Below are 15,037 nucleotides of genomic sequence, written 5' to 3' on the forward strand. Positions count from 1 at the left end.
GCTGTGGGAGGCAAAATATGTGCTGGAGAAAGTTTTAATAGATTCACTGGGTCGCTTCGTGTGTGAGGAACAGAAGGCAGTACTGTGAACACTAAGGAGTGCTCTACTTGAGTGTCTTTTGATACAAATGTATTAAAAATGTCTGTTTTCTTCCTAAATAATTTCTTTTTGTTTCTTTGCATTTTAAGGCTGAAATAGCATAAGGCAGTTTTCTAATGCATCATTACACTGGTTCTGTTGGAGAGGATTGTGAAGAGAGTGTTAACTGTAAATCAGGGAAGCAAACCACCTCCCTGTTTTCTGTGGTTCATTGGGACAACCATTTCAATGTGACTAGTAGTGTCTGTCCTTGAGTTCTTTCAATTTTATGTATTTTTCTTTAGGAACATAATTTCCTGGCAATTGAAGATTCTTGCCTCATGTCCCTGGAGCACAGCTGAATGGTTAGAGTATCTCAGGTTTCTGTTTATTTTTATTGTATTAATTCCAATTAGTTGTTTTGCTTCAATATGCTTATTTTTCCAGATACTTAGTAAGTAGAGTAGAAGAGGAAAGATGCTTACAGTACAGTTAATAAAGGAGATAATGTTGGGAACACTCTTTAATATCAGGCTACCTGGGAATTCTAGGCAGCACATGTGAAGATACACAAAGGACTGTAGATACATACATGAGTTCATTGAATATAGGACTGTAGAAGGTGTACATACACAATAGAGGCAAAACAGCTGGGCCAGCAGCACGGTTTTTGTACGACTTAAAGAAGATAAAAGGTTTGGTTTTCTAGTAGAGAGAAGAAGTCAGTGAAGTGAATGAAAACAAAAAAAGTTACGTTTATGCTCCAGAAACTGCATCTATGATACATTTACAATGTATTTTAAATAAGATGTGACCCATATCCTAACTATCAGATCAGGTGCAAAGGAGCATTGCAACAATGCTCTCTTTTATAGCATGCCAGTCAAGAACATCCTGTTCTATACAAACCAGGGCATATGATTTTAATAAGCTGCACAGAGTTTTGGTCCTTGGCAGGAAAATAAATGTTTCCAGGAGTGGAAGAGGGCATAGCCATCTTGGGTAATGCTGAAACATGGTTGAAACAGGGTCCGGAGCGTGATTCCCTTAGGCAGTCCTGCTTCCCTTGCTCTGTTTGCTGGGAGCAAATTGAAGCACCCCATACAAGCAGCAGTACCACAGACAATGCAATCAACATAATTGACCTCTGTTCCTCCATTGCTTGAAGACTTTGAAAACCAAGTGTGATTTAATAGAAATCTTCAGTCCACTCTGTTCCTAAATTTCTTTGCTAATGTACCACTCACAGCATGTAGGGTCTAGAACTATCTCTCTCTCTTACTGGAGTACAAAATGAAGATTAAAATATAAATTGCAATTCTTTTTAGGCTTGAGTGCTGCAGTGGCTCTGCCCTCTCTCAGCCTGCACACATGAGCAGCTATTGTATAGTGAAGACACTTTTTTGAACAAGTGAGTGCTACTTATTTTGCCCTATGTTTGTACTATTCGCTGAATTTCATCTAGCATATATAAGAAAGATCCAGCACATACCTCATTTTTTGATCCCGTATGGACTTGCTCTGTGATTTCAGAATATGTAAGTCCTAGTCCTCTTGAACTAAAATGTGTTTGGAACATCTGGAACATGCTCAACTTCATCTCACTTCTGAAGAAAGGGTATCTTTTGATTCATGCTCTAGATTGGGACTCAGAAAATTAGAGGTTAAATATTTTTGCTGTGCTTTGCACAAGGTGCATAACTTCGAGAAAATAATTTATACCCCTCTGTTCCTAAAAGCATCTTATGCATAAAAATGTGGGAAAGCCAGTACTTTCATGGCTAACAAAGCTATCATCAGGAAGTGCTCAAATACGCTGCTGACAGACACCATAGGAAAATGAATTTGTAACTCAAGAATCCTGACCGTCAGAGCAGTAAATATCCTGGACATAGTGGAATAAAACATTTTAAAGACAATTGCCTAACCTTGAATGTGGAAGAATTAACTGTACTGTTTCAGCCTGGACCGTATGGATCCAACTGCATATAACAATATTTTTCAGTTCCAGAAGCACTTGGAACAGAACCATTGTGTACAAATGGGATTAAATAAACAACAAATATGTATACATTCTTTTTCCTCACCCTTTTTTTTTTAATATCTAGTGGTATTTTGGACACTATAACTTTTTTTTTTGGCGCAAGATTCGAGATGACAAGTTGACTATGGTCAGTCCTGATCTGAAATTACAGAATACTGGTTCCTGTAGCACTTTGGGAGGATGATCTAATCTTACTTTTCCAGAAATTCTAGACTGTTAGTGAAAGTTTCAAATGCCTTTAAGAAATAAGCGAGACACAAAATCATATTAGTTATTCCTAGCAAAATTTATAGGTTCTAATTCTGATTCAACAACGCTCCTGTTTCACATCAACTTCTACTAGATACTTGCTAAGCCTGTTGTCTTTCTGTTAAACCACTTGCCCTTTAGTACATTTTAATATAGATACCTGGCATATTGCTATTACAGCGAGGGGAGAAAAGAGGGTTTGGATAGTCATCAGAAGTAAGAGGTGCATAACAGCACCTGAGGCTATTTGACAGTTGCAGTTACTACCATACCTACAAAAACATGCCCTTACCAGCTGAGAGTGTAATAGTTTGGGTTGCTACAAACTGAGATCTGCAGGCAAAATGTTCTGTCACCATAATGGAGATGGCACAAGTTACTGATATCAGTAACAGTTGTAAATTACAGTACAGTGTTGCAAGAGAAGATGGACAAAGTGGTTCTCAGAGGAAGAAGGAAGCAAAATGCAACACAGATTAGAGTGACTGCAGGGCAATTTGGGTTGGCTTTCTTCCTGGCAGTCTTGTAAAATCTGAAGGAATAATGAGGCAGTTTCCACTACTAATGGACTATATCACACTTAATATTTTTAAAGTTGTCCTGCTTTTGCTGAGGAGCAAGAATACTTGTCTGTTTAGTGCTGCTTTTCTCCCTAGCTTCTTCTTACATGATTTCCTTTTCAGCTAAAGATAATTCAAAGTTCCTACAGCTCTTTTATGGAGAGTCCTTGTGAAGAAAAATGTGACAATACGAAAGGTTGAGTTTGTTTTATCACTCCAAACAAACCACTCCCGAGATCTCAGTGACACTAAAATATTAGAATAAAATGATATGGAGTGCAAAGAGACACAGGGGATATACACATGAAAAGTCAACAGAAAAGAAGCTTGAAAAAATTTATTTAAGGCTATTGTTTAATATCCTTAAAGCTTAGCCTTTTTATAACAAAGGTTTTAAGAGGGATATTCACTTCTCAGGTATTTGTAACTGCCAGCCCCTTAAAAGTAGCACATCTAATTGATGGTAGAATACTTTGCGTGTAGAAGTCAACTTTTTAGAAAAATAATTTTATCATTAAATATAAATGGAATTACTTCAGTCCTAATAAATTGAAAATATGAAGATATGGAACTTTCATAGTCTTAAAGCTGTTTAGATAACCATCCATCTCTTAGACAGTATATTTTCCATATATAAAACTTTGGCTACACTAAACTATAGTACAATTATTTCCTGGCATGCAAGGTAACATAGCTTTGTTACATCCAATGTAAATGACAGAATATAGGTTTCAGAATCTGTTAATAGCTGGCAGTTGATGCATTGAAGATCTTCGTTCATCTCATTTTTCTACTGCTTTTTTTACTGGTATTCTTCCAAAAGGTCCCTGGAAAAAAAAAAAACAAAACAGCAGCAATTAAGACGTATTATGAATCTCCCAAGATTTATGAAATGTGTGTGGAACATATTTTTGCCATTTAAGAGTTAGCAGATGTTAATTTCATGTATCCTTAATGCATCTCTCTAATAACACATTGTAAGCAATTATTCCTAAAGGAGAAACTTTGTCATAGTTTCTAATAGATTATTTTCCTAAATAAACCACAAACACAAAAATATTAAAATGTTAATAAAACACTATAATGTTAAAAAAAGTTATATTTTAACTACAGCTTCTACATTGGATGATATTGGTCTTTTCATATTTACAAGATCGACTAGTTACTTGGAGTTCTTCACTAGTCATGAAAATCAAAGCAATTAATTTTCATGGAGTGGAGATCCAGCACTTAAAAAAAAATCTGGCCACGCACACGTCTTGAATTGGCATCTTATTAATTTCTAAACGCTTTGTTGATGTTACAAATAATTCTTAAAAATTAACCTGTTCACAGAGTTCAGATAGAAAATATTGCTTTTGAAATGACATTTGCCTATGTATAGGCAAACTAAGGGAGGGTTCTTAAGTAGTTAGCTATCAGGAACTCAGATCACAGTCCTCTATTCCCTAATGACAAATCACAACTTAAAGGTGGTGTTTTATATCACGATCATTAAAAAATAATCAACTTGGTGTAATATTACCAATGAATATGTCTGACTTTATAATGCCTGTGCAAAGCAGAGTTTTATTTTTCAGTAGTTTTATATGACCTTACTTCTGCTACTGTTCAGTGGCAAAACTCCTCTGAAGTTAAATAGGAAATTATTAAATAGGTTCACCACTGATGAAAATACAAATTAGGTTTGGAATGAATTCTATTTAGTGTCTTATCCTAGTTCAACACTGTAACAAAGTTTGTAACACGGTCTAGTTAAGAGAAAAGTTAGCAGTATTATGTGTGACAAATACATTTAAAACCCCAGTGTATTAAGAACAACACAATCAAAATTTGGGCACCTTTGGGTAACTTTTGTGTTAATCAGCCAGTTTAGGAACTCTTTGGCAGCTATGTCATCAAGGACTTTGTTGATATCACTTGTGAAAGTGCCATCTGCGTGTCTTCGGCCCAATTCTTCTGCCACAAGAGCTTTTTCTGGGAAACTTCAAAGGGAAGAAGTTATCAAACAATTTGCAAATCAAAATAAAGAAACCGCTTAAAAGGAACTCATTACAGGTTTCTAATACACTTCACGTTTCCTGTGGTATTAAGGAGTTAAGGGCTGAGCCCAATGTTATGGCTTAGTACTGTATGATGTATATCAGAATATCTTTTGAGGCATTATTTAATGACAGAATAGAGCATGGAAGTCTCCCTTTACCAGATGAGGACTGTTCCTTCAGGTGAGTCTAAATTCCCCTTTAGCATTTTTTGGAGAAGCCATACATGCGAAAACATATCTCTGTCTGCAGTGTCTGTGCCAAGTAATCTAGGCATCGATAGAACTCAGTAGATTTACTAAAAATCGTTATTTAAGAAATATCACTACTAAAACATTATAGTCAGATTCTCATACATTTTTTTTCTGTTTTATTTGGAAGTAACTCCTAGTTATATACTTCTAATTAGATTGCCTAAGTATTTAGATATTAAGAGCAGCACTATTTTGGAAGGTTAAAATAAATCAATTAACAACACTTGTATAAAATCTATGTTCTTGTTTGCTGTATAATAGCATTTTATATATGGAATCAGATCCTGATTGTTGTTCTGTCCGTTTTTGACTGCTGGAATACTGTTATGCCAAGGGCCTGGTTTAGAAAACTTTGCTCTTTTTTTTCATCCCATCAAATACAGAAAGATTTTAGTGAATTCCATTAAGATGGGCTGATACTGAAGCACACTGTGCTCTGGGACCAGTGACAGGCAGACTTGTTCTTTTCATGCAGTAATTTCAGGGAAGGCTATATATAGGTTTGACCAAAGTAATATTAAATATTGGGAAGCAGAAAAGTAGTCTGCATTTAACTGTCTATTAGGTCTCTAAGCTCAGTTCATTACAGCTAGGTTGTAATCTCTCTCTCTTACAGATACTGAAATACCCAATTTCTGCTCATGAAAATAAAACATCACAGAAAAACAAGTGCAAATCTGAACATCACTGTGAAGTGGCAACAGCCTTTCCCTTGTCTAAACTGACCTAATTCATTTAGCTCTCTCTTTTTCAGGGAATTGTCATTATTCACAAAATTTACTTTTACCTATTTAGTCTTTCTTGACTACAACACACAAGCTTGTCTTACAGATTATATTTTATTGTTATTATTTATTATTTTTATATAGTGCGAGATTGACATAATATAATACTTTACAGCTGCTAGAATATATAATCAGAGGATGAACTGAAATCCCTGCCCTGAAGAGCTTACAGTCTAAAGGCACAAATAAGTACAGTACAGTTAAAAGGTGGGGTTGATGTGTATGATGTAGCTTCTAACCATGCAGAGTTGGAAATACGATGAGTAAGAAGGTGCCTGCAGGTCATTCTAAGTGTAAGACTATCATGGAAAAAGAAGTAAATTCATGAGTGAGTAGATGAAGCGAATAGGCCTGAGAAATCGGCAATGAGTATGGGGAGAATAAGACAGTAATGAAAGAAATCAGAGACAAAGGTAGGTCAAAACTATTGAGCACGGCGTCCAGGAAACTGTGAACCATAGCAAAAGAAGTAGAGGTGTCTTAAAAAGGAAAATAAGTCATAGTTGTAGGAAATGATAGTTGTTTTGGTAGCAGCAACTTGGGGAGACTGTGGAGCATGGGAAGAGGAAAAGAAGTCAGTTTGTGCTTAGAATGATCAACAGCACATGGAGTACAGCTGATGACATTGTAAAAATCTAATCATGGACATATTGCAGAGGAAATGATTGACTGTGAAAGCAAAAAAAAGAGAAAGTAATTTAAGATGACACTGACTTGAATAATCTCCATGATAGTTAAGGAGTCTGTAAACAATTTTACATGACGGGGAAAGTGGTAGTTGGAGGAAGGTGTGGTTTAGTATTAGGTATTTTGACCTTAAATATAACTTGATCTTTTAAATGTAACAGTGTACTGAACAGATTTGTTTTAATCTGTATTTGAACTTAATAATTCAAAGTGGTAGTCAAACTCCCACAGAATATCTTCTATTACAAAGGAAAAACATGAAGTACAGCAAGAATGATCAAAAAATACATTAAGGTTTCATCAGACTTGATTTCTAAACCCAAAAGCAAGGCAAAAATGAATAATAGGAACGGATGGATTCTTACTCTCTTCTTCCTCGTCCATTCACTAACCAAGCAATGAACTCCTTGGCAGCTTGACCTTCCAAATAAGAAGTGATATCACTGGTGTAGGTGCCTTCAGCATGTCTCTCGAATTCAGCATGACGCTTGGAGATCGCATTGCTGAAAGAAGAGCAATACTGTAGGATCAGTCTGCATAAGGACTTGGTTTTCTTTAACTTTCATTAATTTGTATTTCACATCCACCAGACTAGCATTCCTTATTAGGGTGAGGGTTTTCTTTCTTCTGAAATTGCACTCGATTTTTTTTTTTAATTGATATCTTTCAGTGCTGAAGGCATTGTCTATGCTATGCAATGCAGTTTTGTGCAGGGATGCCTGAACTAGTTCTGAACCAGTCAAATCAGGTACTGAAAGCCAATATAGTGCATTGGAATAGTCTGTACAAACTGTATTATATTCTACAGACATACTTTTTGTTATCGCTTGTGTTAACTTATAAATTTCCATTAAGGTATTCACTTCTCCTACCTTCATCTTCATTATTTTTTAGCCAAACTGTTCAGACTTGATTCCCTTTGAATTTACATTTTGAATTGTTTTGTGAACACCCTTTTCATTGTCATTATGAACAAGTGATAATCTTGGAACAATTTCAAGCCTGATCACTTCCAGATTAATAGGGAAAGAAAATTGCCTTCTCCTTTCCTACACCTCATTGTGCTTCTTTCTCTTATCTAGCTCAAAATTATATCCCACTGGTCCCTAGGAAGGCAAGTTGCACTGAGAAATAGACATATAGTGGAATATTTTCCACTAATAAGTTCCCTAGCATTTCTATTTCAGAATTTTCTAATTTATACTCAATTTTCAGGACCTCTAGCTCTTTTTATTATTTTATGTGCTTCAGATTTCACCATTCCTTCTAATTTAGTACCATCTGCACTTTTCATCAGCATGCTAACTAGAATTGTTTTGAACATTTTTAATGGAACGTTAATTTTGAGGAGATATGCCGTTTCATAGAAGCTGAAACATTATTACAGTTTAGTTACTGACAATGACTGTTTTGAATAGAAGGATCTTTTTGATCCAGGCTATCCTCTGCAATTTCTGAGAAAAGGAAAAATTAATGTAGGTATTTCAGTCTGTTTTGCAAAAGCACTTACTGGGTTTTCATTTTATGTTTTTTCAAATTTACACACACAGACACAGAAACATTGTCAAGAAACAAAATTCCAGCCTCCACCATGTCTTGTGTTCTCCTTTCCTGTAATGAGTGGTTTATTGTAACACAGGACTGAGTGATTAAAGCTGACCATTGCATCGTTTTTTATCAGCTCACTGCAAATTGATGCCTGACCATATTCCATATTCCATATTCCTTTCATTAGTCTTTTCACTGTTTTTGTTTTCCTCAACATAATGGGGTTTTTTTTCTTAAGCCTTTTTCTATACCAAGTTTTTCTTTTTATCTTTTACTCTACTCTCCTTTATTACTTGAAAAGTTCTTTCCTGAAATCTGTTCTCATCCTGTTGCATTCCTTGAAGCCACTGCACATAGCTATAGGTATTTCTTGCATTATGGTAACATTGTAAAGAATACAGTTGTTTTATTTCTTGTTTAACAGAAAATTAGCTCAAGCTGTTTTTGCAACGAGAATACCTTGAGAGCTGGTCCGGGATTTTGTCATTTTCTTTGTCCTCCTCTCCTTGCTGGCTGTAGTGGAATTCCACAATCATTAGATCATTATTACCAGTACATTGCAGAGCATGCATAAGCTGATAAGATTTTATTGGTTATTATTTAAATAGTATGAAAAAGATTATTGATTGATAGATGAATATTATAAATAGTTTCAGCCTTATGAATTTAAATTAATACAGTATCTAGAAAATGTTACTTTATACTTTAAAGACTTTAAATCCACAGGGATTTAAATGCATTAATATAATAAATGTTTGGATTCTGTGGACAGATATATAGAACACAGGGTGTGGACTTACTTTTTACGTTATCCTTGCTTTTACATTATCCTTGCTTTCAGCTTGGTAGCTTGTGTTTAATCAAAGCATATTTTCAGAAAACATGCCGACTCAATTCTTAACAATATCTTTGTAATGCTGATAAAGTATCTAATGGTCACCAAATTTAAGCCTTAACTCCCATTTCACAAATGAAACTTCAGGATTCGAGTATCCATTGATAGGAAAGTTTTATTAAAGCCCAATGGCCCAGACCTTTACATTATATTCATATATCTTATTCTATTGAAATCAATTAATTCACTGAAATAATCTGTCCCAAAAAGGCCGAGACTGTATTTTTAGGGGGTATATGAGATAATATATAGACACTACACTTGTTTTGCCCAAATTGTTTTGACTGATTTTGCACACATTCCCCATTTATAATAACATATTAACTTTATATAGAAAATTTCCCTAAGTACTTTACTTATTTGATGATTATAATTGGTGGGAAGCTGAAATCAAGAAATTGTATTCAGCTAGATTTTTGTCTACTTCTGTAGTTGGAGATCTGTATCAGTGTGACCAAAATGCTTACCCATTCCTTTTAGTGCTCATTAACCATTGCACAAAGTCCTGAGCCCGTCTAGTGTCCAAGTACTTGCTGTAGTCACTGGTGAATGTGCCTTGTGAGTGACGTTTCACTTCATTCAGCTGTTTAGATTCATCTAGTGGTTCAGACTGGGAAGTTTTGAATGTTCTGTGAAAAGTGTAAAACTTGTTCATTGGCAACGGTTATCGAACATTCTACATGTGCATTGACTTTTAAAAATAATGTTCTGTACTCTCAAAAAGTGAAAGCGAGTGGCGTATTGATCACTAGTTGGCTAAGGAAATGAACCAATATAGGATACTGTACAATTACAAGGTCTTCTTGGATAACTAAGGCAGCAATTCCTTGTGCTACCAAAAATTTCTGTGCTATACTTTGCAATATTAAAAGCTTTTGCCAATTCCAGTGGTAGATTATGTACTGTGTAAAAGTATATAAAAAACTCTCCGTAAGTCATAATATATTTTGCTTCAAAGCATGGAATAACAAAGATCAGGTATAGGACTTTGATCTAAAGAATTTACCTTGCTTTCTCCTCTGTATCCTGAAGAGGATTTTGCCAGCTGCCTTGAGCTATAATTAAAAGGAGCCCAGCAACAAAATAAACACTCTTCATTTTCATTGCCTGTCAAAACAGAAATAAGGTAACAAGGAAAAATGTAATAATCTTTACATATGTCTGAATCAATTACTATCAAAGACACATCCTGAATGCTGATCGAAACTTGAAGATATTGAGACCTTGTGTGAGGATGAGGTCCATGTCCAGTGGATGGAGATTGTAGTGACTTGGGTCTCTGTTCTACGCTTTAGGCTCTAGTCTCTGTTCTAGAATGCAAAGGTCTATATCTCCTTTGCTCTGCGTTGTGGTGATGGCAAGCATTATATCTGTTTCAATAATGTTTTATTGCAAAAATAGTTATGGCTTGAATTTTTTTCCAGCTCATTCACTAGAGAAAAAAAGCACATCTCTGTCAAGGATACTGTCATTCTTTCCTTCTGGCCCTTCACCATCCTTTTAAAAGTTTTGGAATAAGCCATTCATTCGATGGCTAAGTTATCATTCACTGAACAAAGAATAGTAAATGCTTATTCATTCTAATTTTAAAATCAGTATGGATCACAGTACTAATCTGCTGTGAAACAGCAGAAGTTACAATGAGTTCACATCAGCAAAATGTCACTGGAAATAATGTCATCATGTACTTGGACTGATACTTGTCTATCTGAAAGGGCCCTTCTGCCATCCATTACACTTTCCTATGGAAGTTTATCTTACAGCCTGAAAAACAAAGGGAGGTAGGAAAGATGAGTGCATTAAAGTAAAGTGGTAGGTGGTGAAGTAAGACAGCCAAAACCAGCCCTTCCCACTGAATGTAATCTACACTGAACTCCTCTGGCTTCAATGGAGGAGTTATTTATTGAAATGCAATGATTTATAAAATAAGGTGGTCGGAGTGAAAATATATCTAATTCTCTATAGTAATATCTTGTCACAATCGACTGAATTTAAATATACTTGGGCCTGGAGGAAGCCACAAGAAAGTTACAAAGGAATGATGTGTAGAGAAGGTGCAGCTTACTCTCTGTCTTGAGATTTAGAATTGGCTCTGCACTGACTGGTGCATGGGAGGTTGGGGGCACACACACTATATGAACGCCTCTGAAAAAGTAAATTCCTGCATCAAAATCATAACTGCTTTAGGACTTATACTCTGCCGCATCTTCAGAGCAAATTTTTTTTAATGAAATCTGTTTCTTCCATCATTATAAAGTAACTTATACTTGGAGGTGCAAAGCTTGACTGTTGACAGGCATTTTACCTATGGTTAGGAAGAAAGTACTTTGTGAAGCCTAATTTTTAAGAGACTTTTAATGAATAATATAAATATTTTACTAGAATACCTTAGTGTCAGTATAAAAATATTTAAATCTTAACCAAATCTTAAACCCAGTAAAATGAACTGATTAATATGAGATTTTCTGGTGGATTTTGCTAATAAGCAATGAGAGTCGATTTCCCACTTTCCACTGGAAGCCACTGCCTGTGTTACTTATATTTTTCATCAGAGTGTCTGGACACTTTTCTGCATTATAATGTCCTGATACATAAGTGTGGATTCCTACACTTGCATATATGCCACTAGAGTACCAATAAGTACTATAGCAGCCGTGTAGTCAGTCCTATTATAACTCCAACTATAGTATTGAACTCTCTTCTCTGTTTCATTTGGAGCTGTAATTTGGTGGTGCAACACTGACATCCAATGTTTATCCCAAAGAATGCATAATTTCACATTTCATAGGTTTCTGACAATGGAACAAAAGCTCTGCCTGTTCTCTGGTTCGCAACTCTGCTGTGGTCACAAAAAAAATGGTTCGATTGTGACATAGTGACCCTTATGCTAGCTTATAGAGCTGTAAATGAGCTAACTTAGAAAACAAATAAGTCTGGTTATTGTATCATGTATCAGTAAATTTTCCATGCTTAATGGTGTGCTGGCAGTTTAGTATACTTTTACTTAACCAGAAAAACTAAAGAAAGATAGTTTACAGCTGCTTGAAGCTTTACCATGATGCAGACTAGATGTAAACCTAAGTCACTGAAGTGGAATGAAAGAAACAGTCTAGTAATTAATGCAGCCTGCTTATAGTAATGTCAGGCACTGAAAGCTATTATTTTATATAAAACTTATAAAAAAACATGTTCAAAGTCCATTACAGTCAGTAAACAGATTTTCAGTGATTTCAGCGTATCTTGGATCTAATTCATGCCTACGTCCTATAGAGCTTTTGGATATGAACTATCCCACTGGCTACTTTATGTCTTAAGAAAATGTTTAAAGTTAAATGCATGTTCAGCTGCTTTCAAAATTTCTCAGAATCAAAATCTGGGAGAGTACCAAACCCAAAGATGTATAAATGCATTTGCTGTGAAATTAATACAATTTTTCAAGCAAGAGAATTCTTATTGATGAAATATTTTCAAAAGCTATTAAACTTTTGTCAGATATGTTCTTTTAAAAATTTAGAATCAGTTTTTTTTGTTCAATGCTTAGTATTTGCTATTCATGACCAAAACCAGCAACAGCAGTTTTTGATGAGTTAAAGAAACTACAATTTTTAAAGAAGTTGTTATTTTATTATTGTGAACCCAAATATGTTTTATGGAGAATAAGAGATGGTCAGCAAAATAATACTGGTTTACTTTATTCCTGCTAATCAATTCATTTCTTGATCACGGGAAAGGTTTTATTTGCTTTTAATTTATTTAGGTCACCAGTAGATACTGCTAAAAACTATCGAAACTTATTGTGAAGGTGCAGGAAAACTAAGGCTAATCTTACACAGAAAAATTTTGTCCCTATGCATATAGGACTAACAGAAATGATTAATTTCTTTCTGATCAAAAATGGAAAACTTAACACATCTCAGTTTGAACGACCAGTAAGTATGTAAGAAATATTTCTTTCAAATCTTGATCAGAAACTTATTTGCTTATTATATCCTTATCAATCTGATTTTGCTAGTTTTTCCAATATATTTTACTGCAGATATCTTTTTTTACACCATATGCAATTTTAACTAGCTTAATTTCATTGAGTTTTCAAAACAGAATCTTTCAAATGTCGTATTTTTATCTATTTCCAGTTTAAAAATGCAAATTATGGAGTTACACTAGTAAAGAAGGGAATATTTTAATATGAAATATATTAATTAATAAAACAGATTTCTGTTGACATGAAACTGTTTGGAAATAGCAGTTCTTTCTAATTATACGTAAATTCCTTTTTCAGGTAGATGAACTTTACATCCAATTTACCTACCACGCTCTGATGCCTTGTGGAGAGTTCTGTAAAATGTAACAGTTCTAGTCTAAGGTAGGATTCATAGTAGGGTGGAAGACTAATTTAAATTTTATACAATAGTCACAATAACTATTGAAAGAGTTTTGCTTTTGTGTGATAAAATGTCCTTTCACATCTTACAGTGATGCTCTAATGAATAGTTGCTTGAGACAAACTAATCTAAAAGTAGGGAGTGGAGTGGCAAACTGTCTTGGACAGTTTTAAATCAGTGTCTATAGAAGCTAGCTTAACTTGTTTGCATTCTGCTAATTTAGTCCTCTCTGAATCGTATTTAGCCAGTATCTACAAGGAGTGAATATTTTTAAACTCATGTTCATGAAATATTTCTAGAGGAGATACTAAAGGACATAAAAATATAAAAATCAATGATTATGTCTCCTACATTTAAATTCTTACTATGATGGACATTTTTAGTGTTCTCATGGCTAATCTTCATTCTTTCTTCAATTGCTTCCACAACCTAAACAGTTTTTTTGATCATTCTCTATTGAACTAATTCAGTAGATTAAAAGATTTAAATGGTGATGTCATTAACTCCAAACATTAATGATTATAACCTCAAAAAAAAAAAAAAAACCCACTGATTTGCTGAAAGATCCTCCACCTCTGTTGCAAACTTTGGGTAATATAATTCAGATAATGCACTCAGCTTTCTTGAACAAATTGTACCGTTATTTCATATAAATCTTACCTTGTTATACTTTGAAGTGATAGGTAGCAGTTGCAGAAAGAGCTGCTACTCTGTCTTCTGGAACTATGGCAAGCCTTGAGGATCCTGAGATCTGTCTAGCTGCTTCTTTTGCACAGACTTATATATATACTGTTCAGCTCTAGTAAGCATTACGAGAGTGCATCATTGCTGACAGTTCCCTTATTCAACTTAAAAAAAACCCTCATCGTATTTGCTATTCATTTCATTTGATAATTTTACAAGCAATTTCACACATTCATTCTGCTTACTTTATGACATCAATGCTAACGTGGATTTGCAAAAGGACTGAGGTAGCGATGTCCAAAGAAGTAAATATCAAACAGAAGGGCATTAGGATGACAAACAGTGGGCTAAAGGTGCCTGGGATTAAGGCAGCGATTTCTCCAAATTCTGATTTGCCACGTTTAACACTGAGTATTGAAAAAAATCCCGGTCCTGTTGACATCAATAGCATCAACTTTATGTATCAATTTTAAATCAAAGTTTATAAATTTAGTACGTAATAATAATATAATAATAAACAACACAATTCTCACAAAACCCTTGAACGATTGATCCTGGAGGTCTTTTCCAACCTAGTGATTCTGTGATTCTGTGATTCTTGAGGTAATCTTGTGCCAGTATAATGAGTGTAAGGAGATGAGAAGTACTGCAGTGATGGCCACCCACTATGCAAAGCCTAACACAGTTCAAATGTTCAAAAAAGCTTTGATTACCCTTAGATGTAAAATGCCAACTTTGTAAATTCTTTATGAAAATTCATATTCACTTGAGAACTGTATGCCAAACATTCATTATCAATTGAGTTTCACAATATGGCCTACAGATTTAT

General features: G+C 34.7%; 1 protein-coding gene across 1 annotated transcript; it reads right to left on the minus strand.

Moving 5' to 3' along the window:
- Nucleotides 1-637: 637 nt before the first annotated feature.
- Nucleotides 638-14,278, minus strand: GCG (glucagon). The gene is made up of 7 exons (XM_009555522.2): nucleotides 14,185-14,278; nucleotides 10,149-10,249; nucleotides 9,610-9,771; nucleotides 8,707-8,760; nucleotides 7,065-7,202; nucleotides 4,773-4,916; nucleotides 638-3,758 (listed from the first exon to the last, which is right to left on the minus strand). The coding sequence occupies exons 2-7, from the start codon at nucleotides 10,244-10,246 to the stop codon at nucleotides 3,734-3,736; spliced, it is 621 nt and encodes a 206-aa protein (XP_009553817.1). The 5' UTR covers nucleotides 10,247-10,249; nucleotides 14,185-14,278; the 3' UTR covers nucleotides 638-3,733.
- Between the last annotated feature and the right edge of the window lie 759 nt (nucleotides 14,279-15,037).

Source organism: Cuculus canorus, chromosome 6 (genome assembly GCF_017976375.1).
Source record: "Cuculus canorus isolate bCucCan1 chromosome 6, bCucCan1.pri, whole genome shotgun sequence".
In the NCBI taxonomy this organism is placed as follows: Eukaryota; Metazoa; Chordata; class Aves; order Cuculiformes; family Cuculidae; genus Cuculus; species Cuculus canorus.

Excerpts from the sequence above, each read along its gene's own strand:
- GCG (XM_009555522.2), bottom strand. The coding sequence starts at position 10,246 with ATGAAAATGAAGAGTGTTTATTTTGTTGCTGGGCTCCTTTTAATTATA. Across the intron at positions 4,917-7,064 it reads AATGGACGAGGAAGAAGAGA|TTTCCCAGAAAAAGCTCTTG; the intron begins GTAAGAATCCAT and ends TTCCCTTTGAAG. Across the intron at positions 3,759-4,772 it reads AACACAAAAGTTACCCAAAG|GGACCTTTTGGAAGAATACC; the intron begins GTGCCCAAATTT and ends TTTTTTTTCCAG.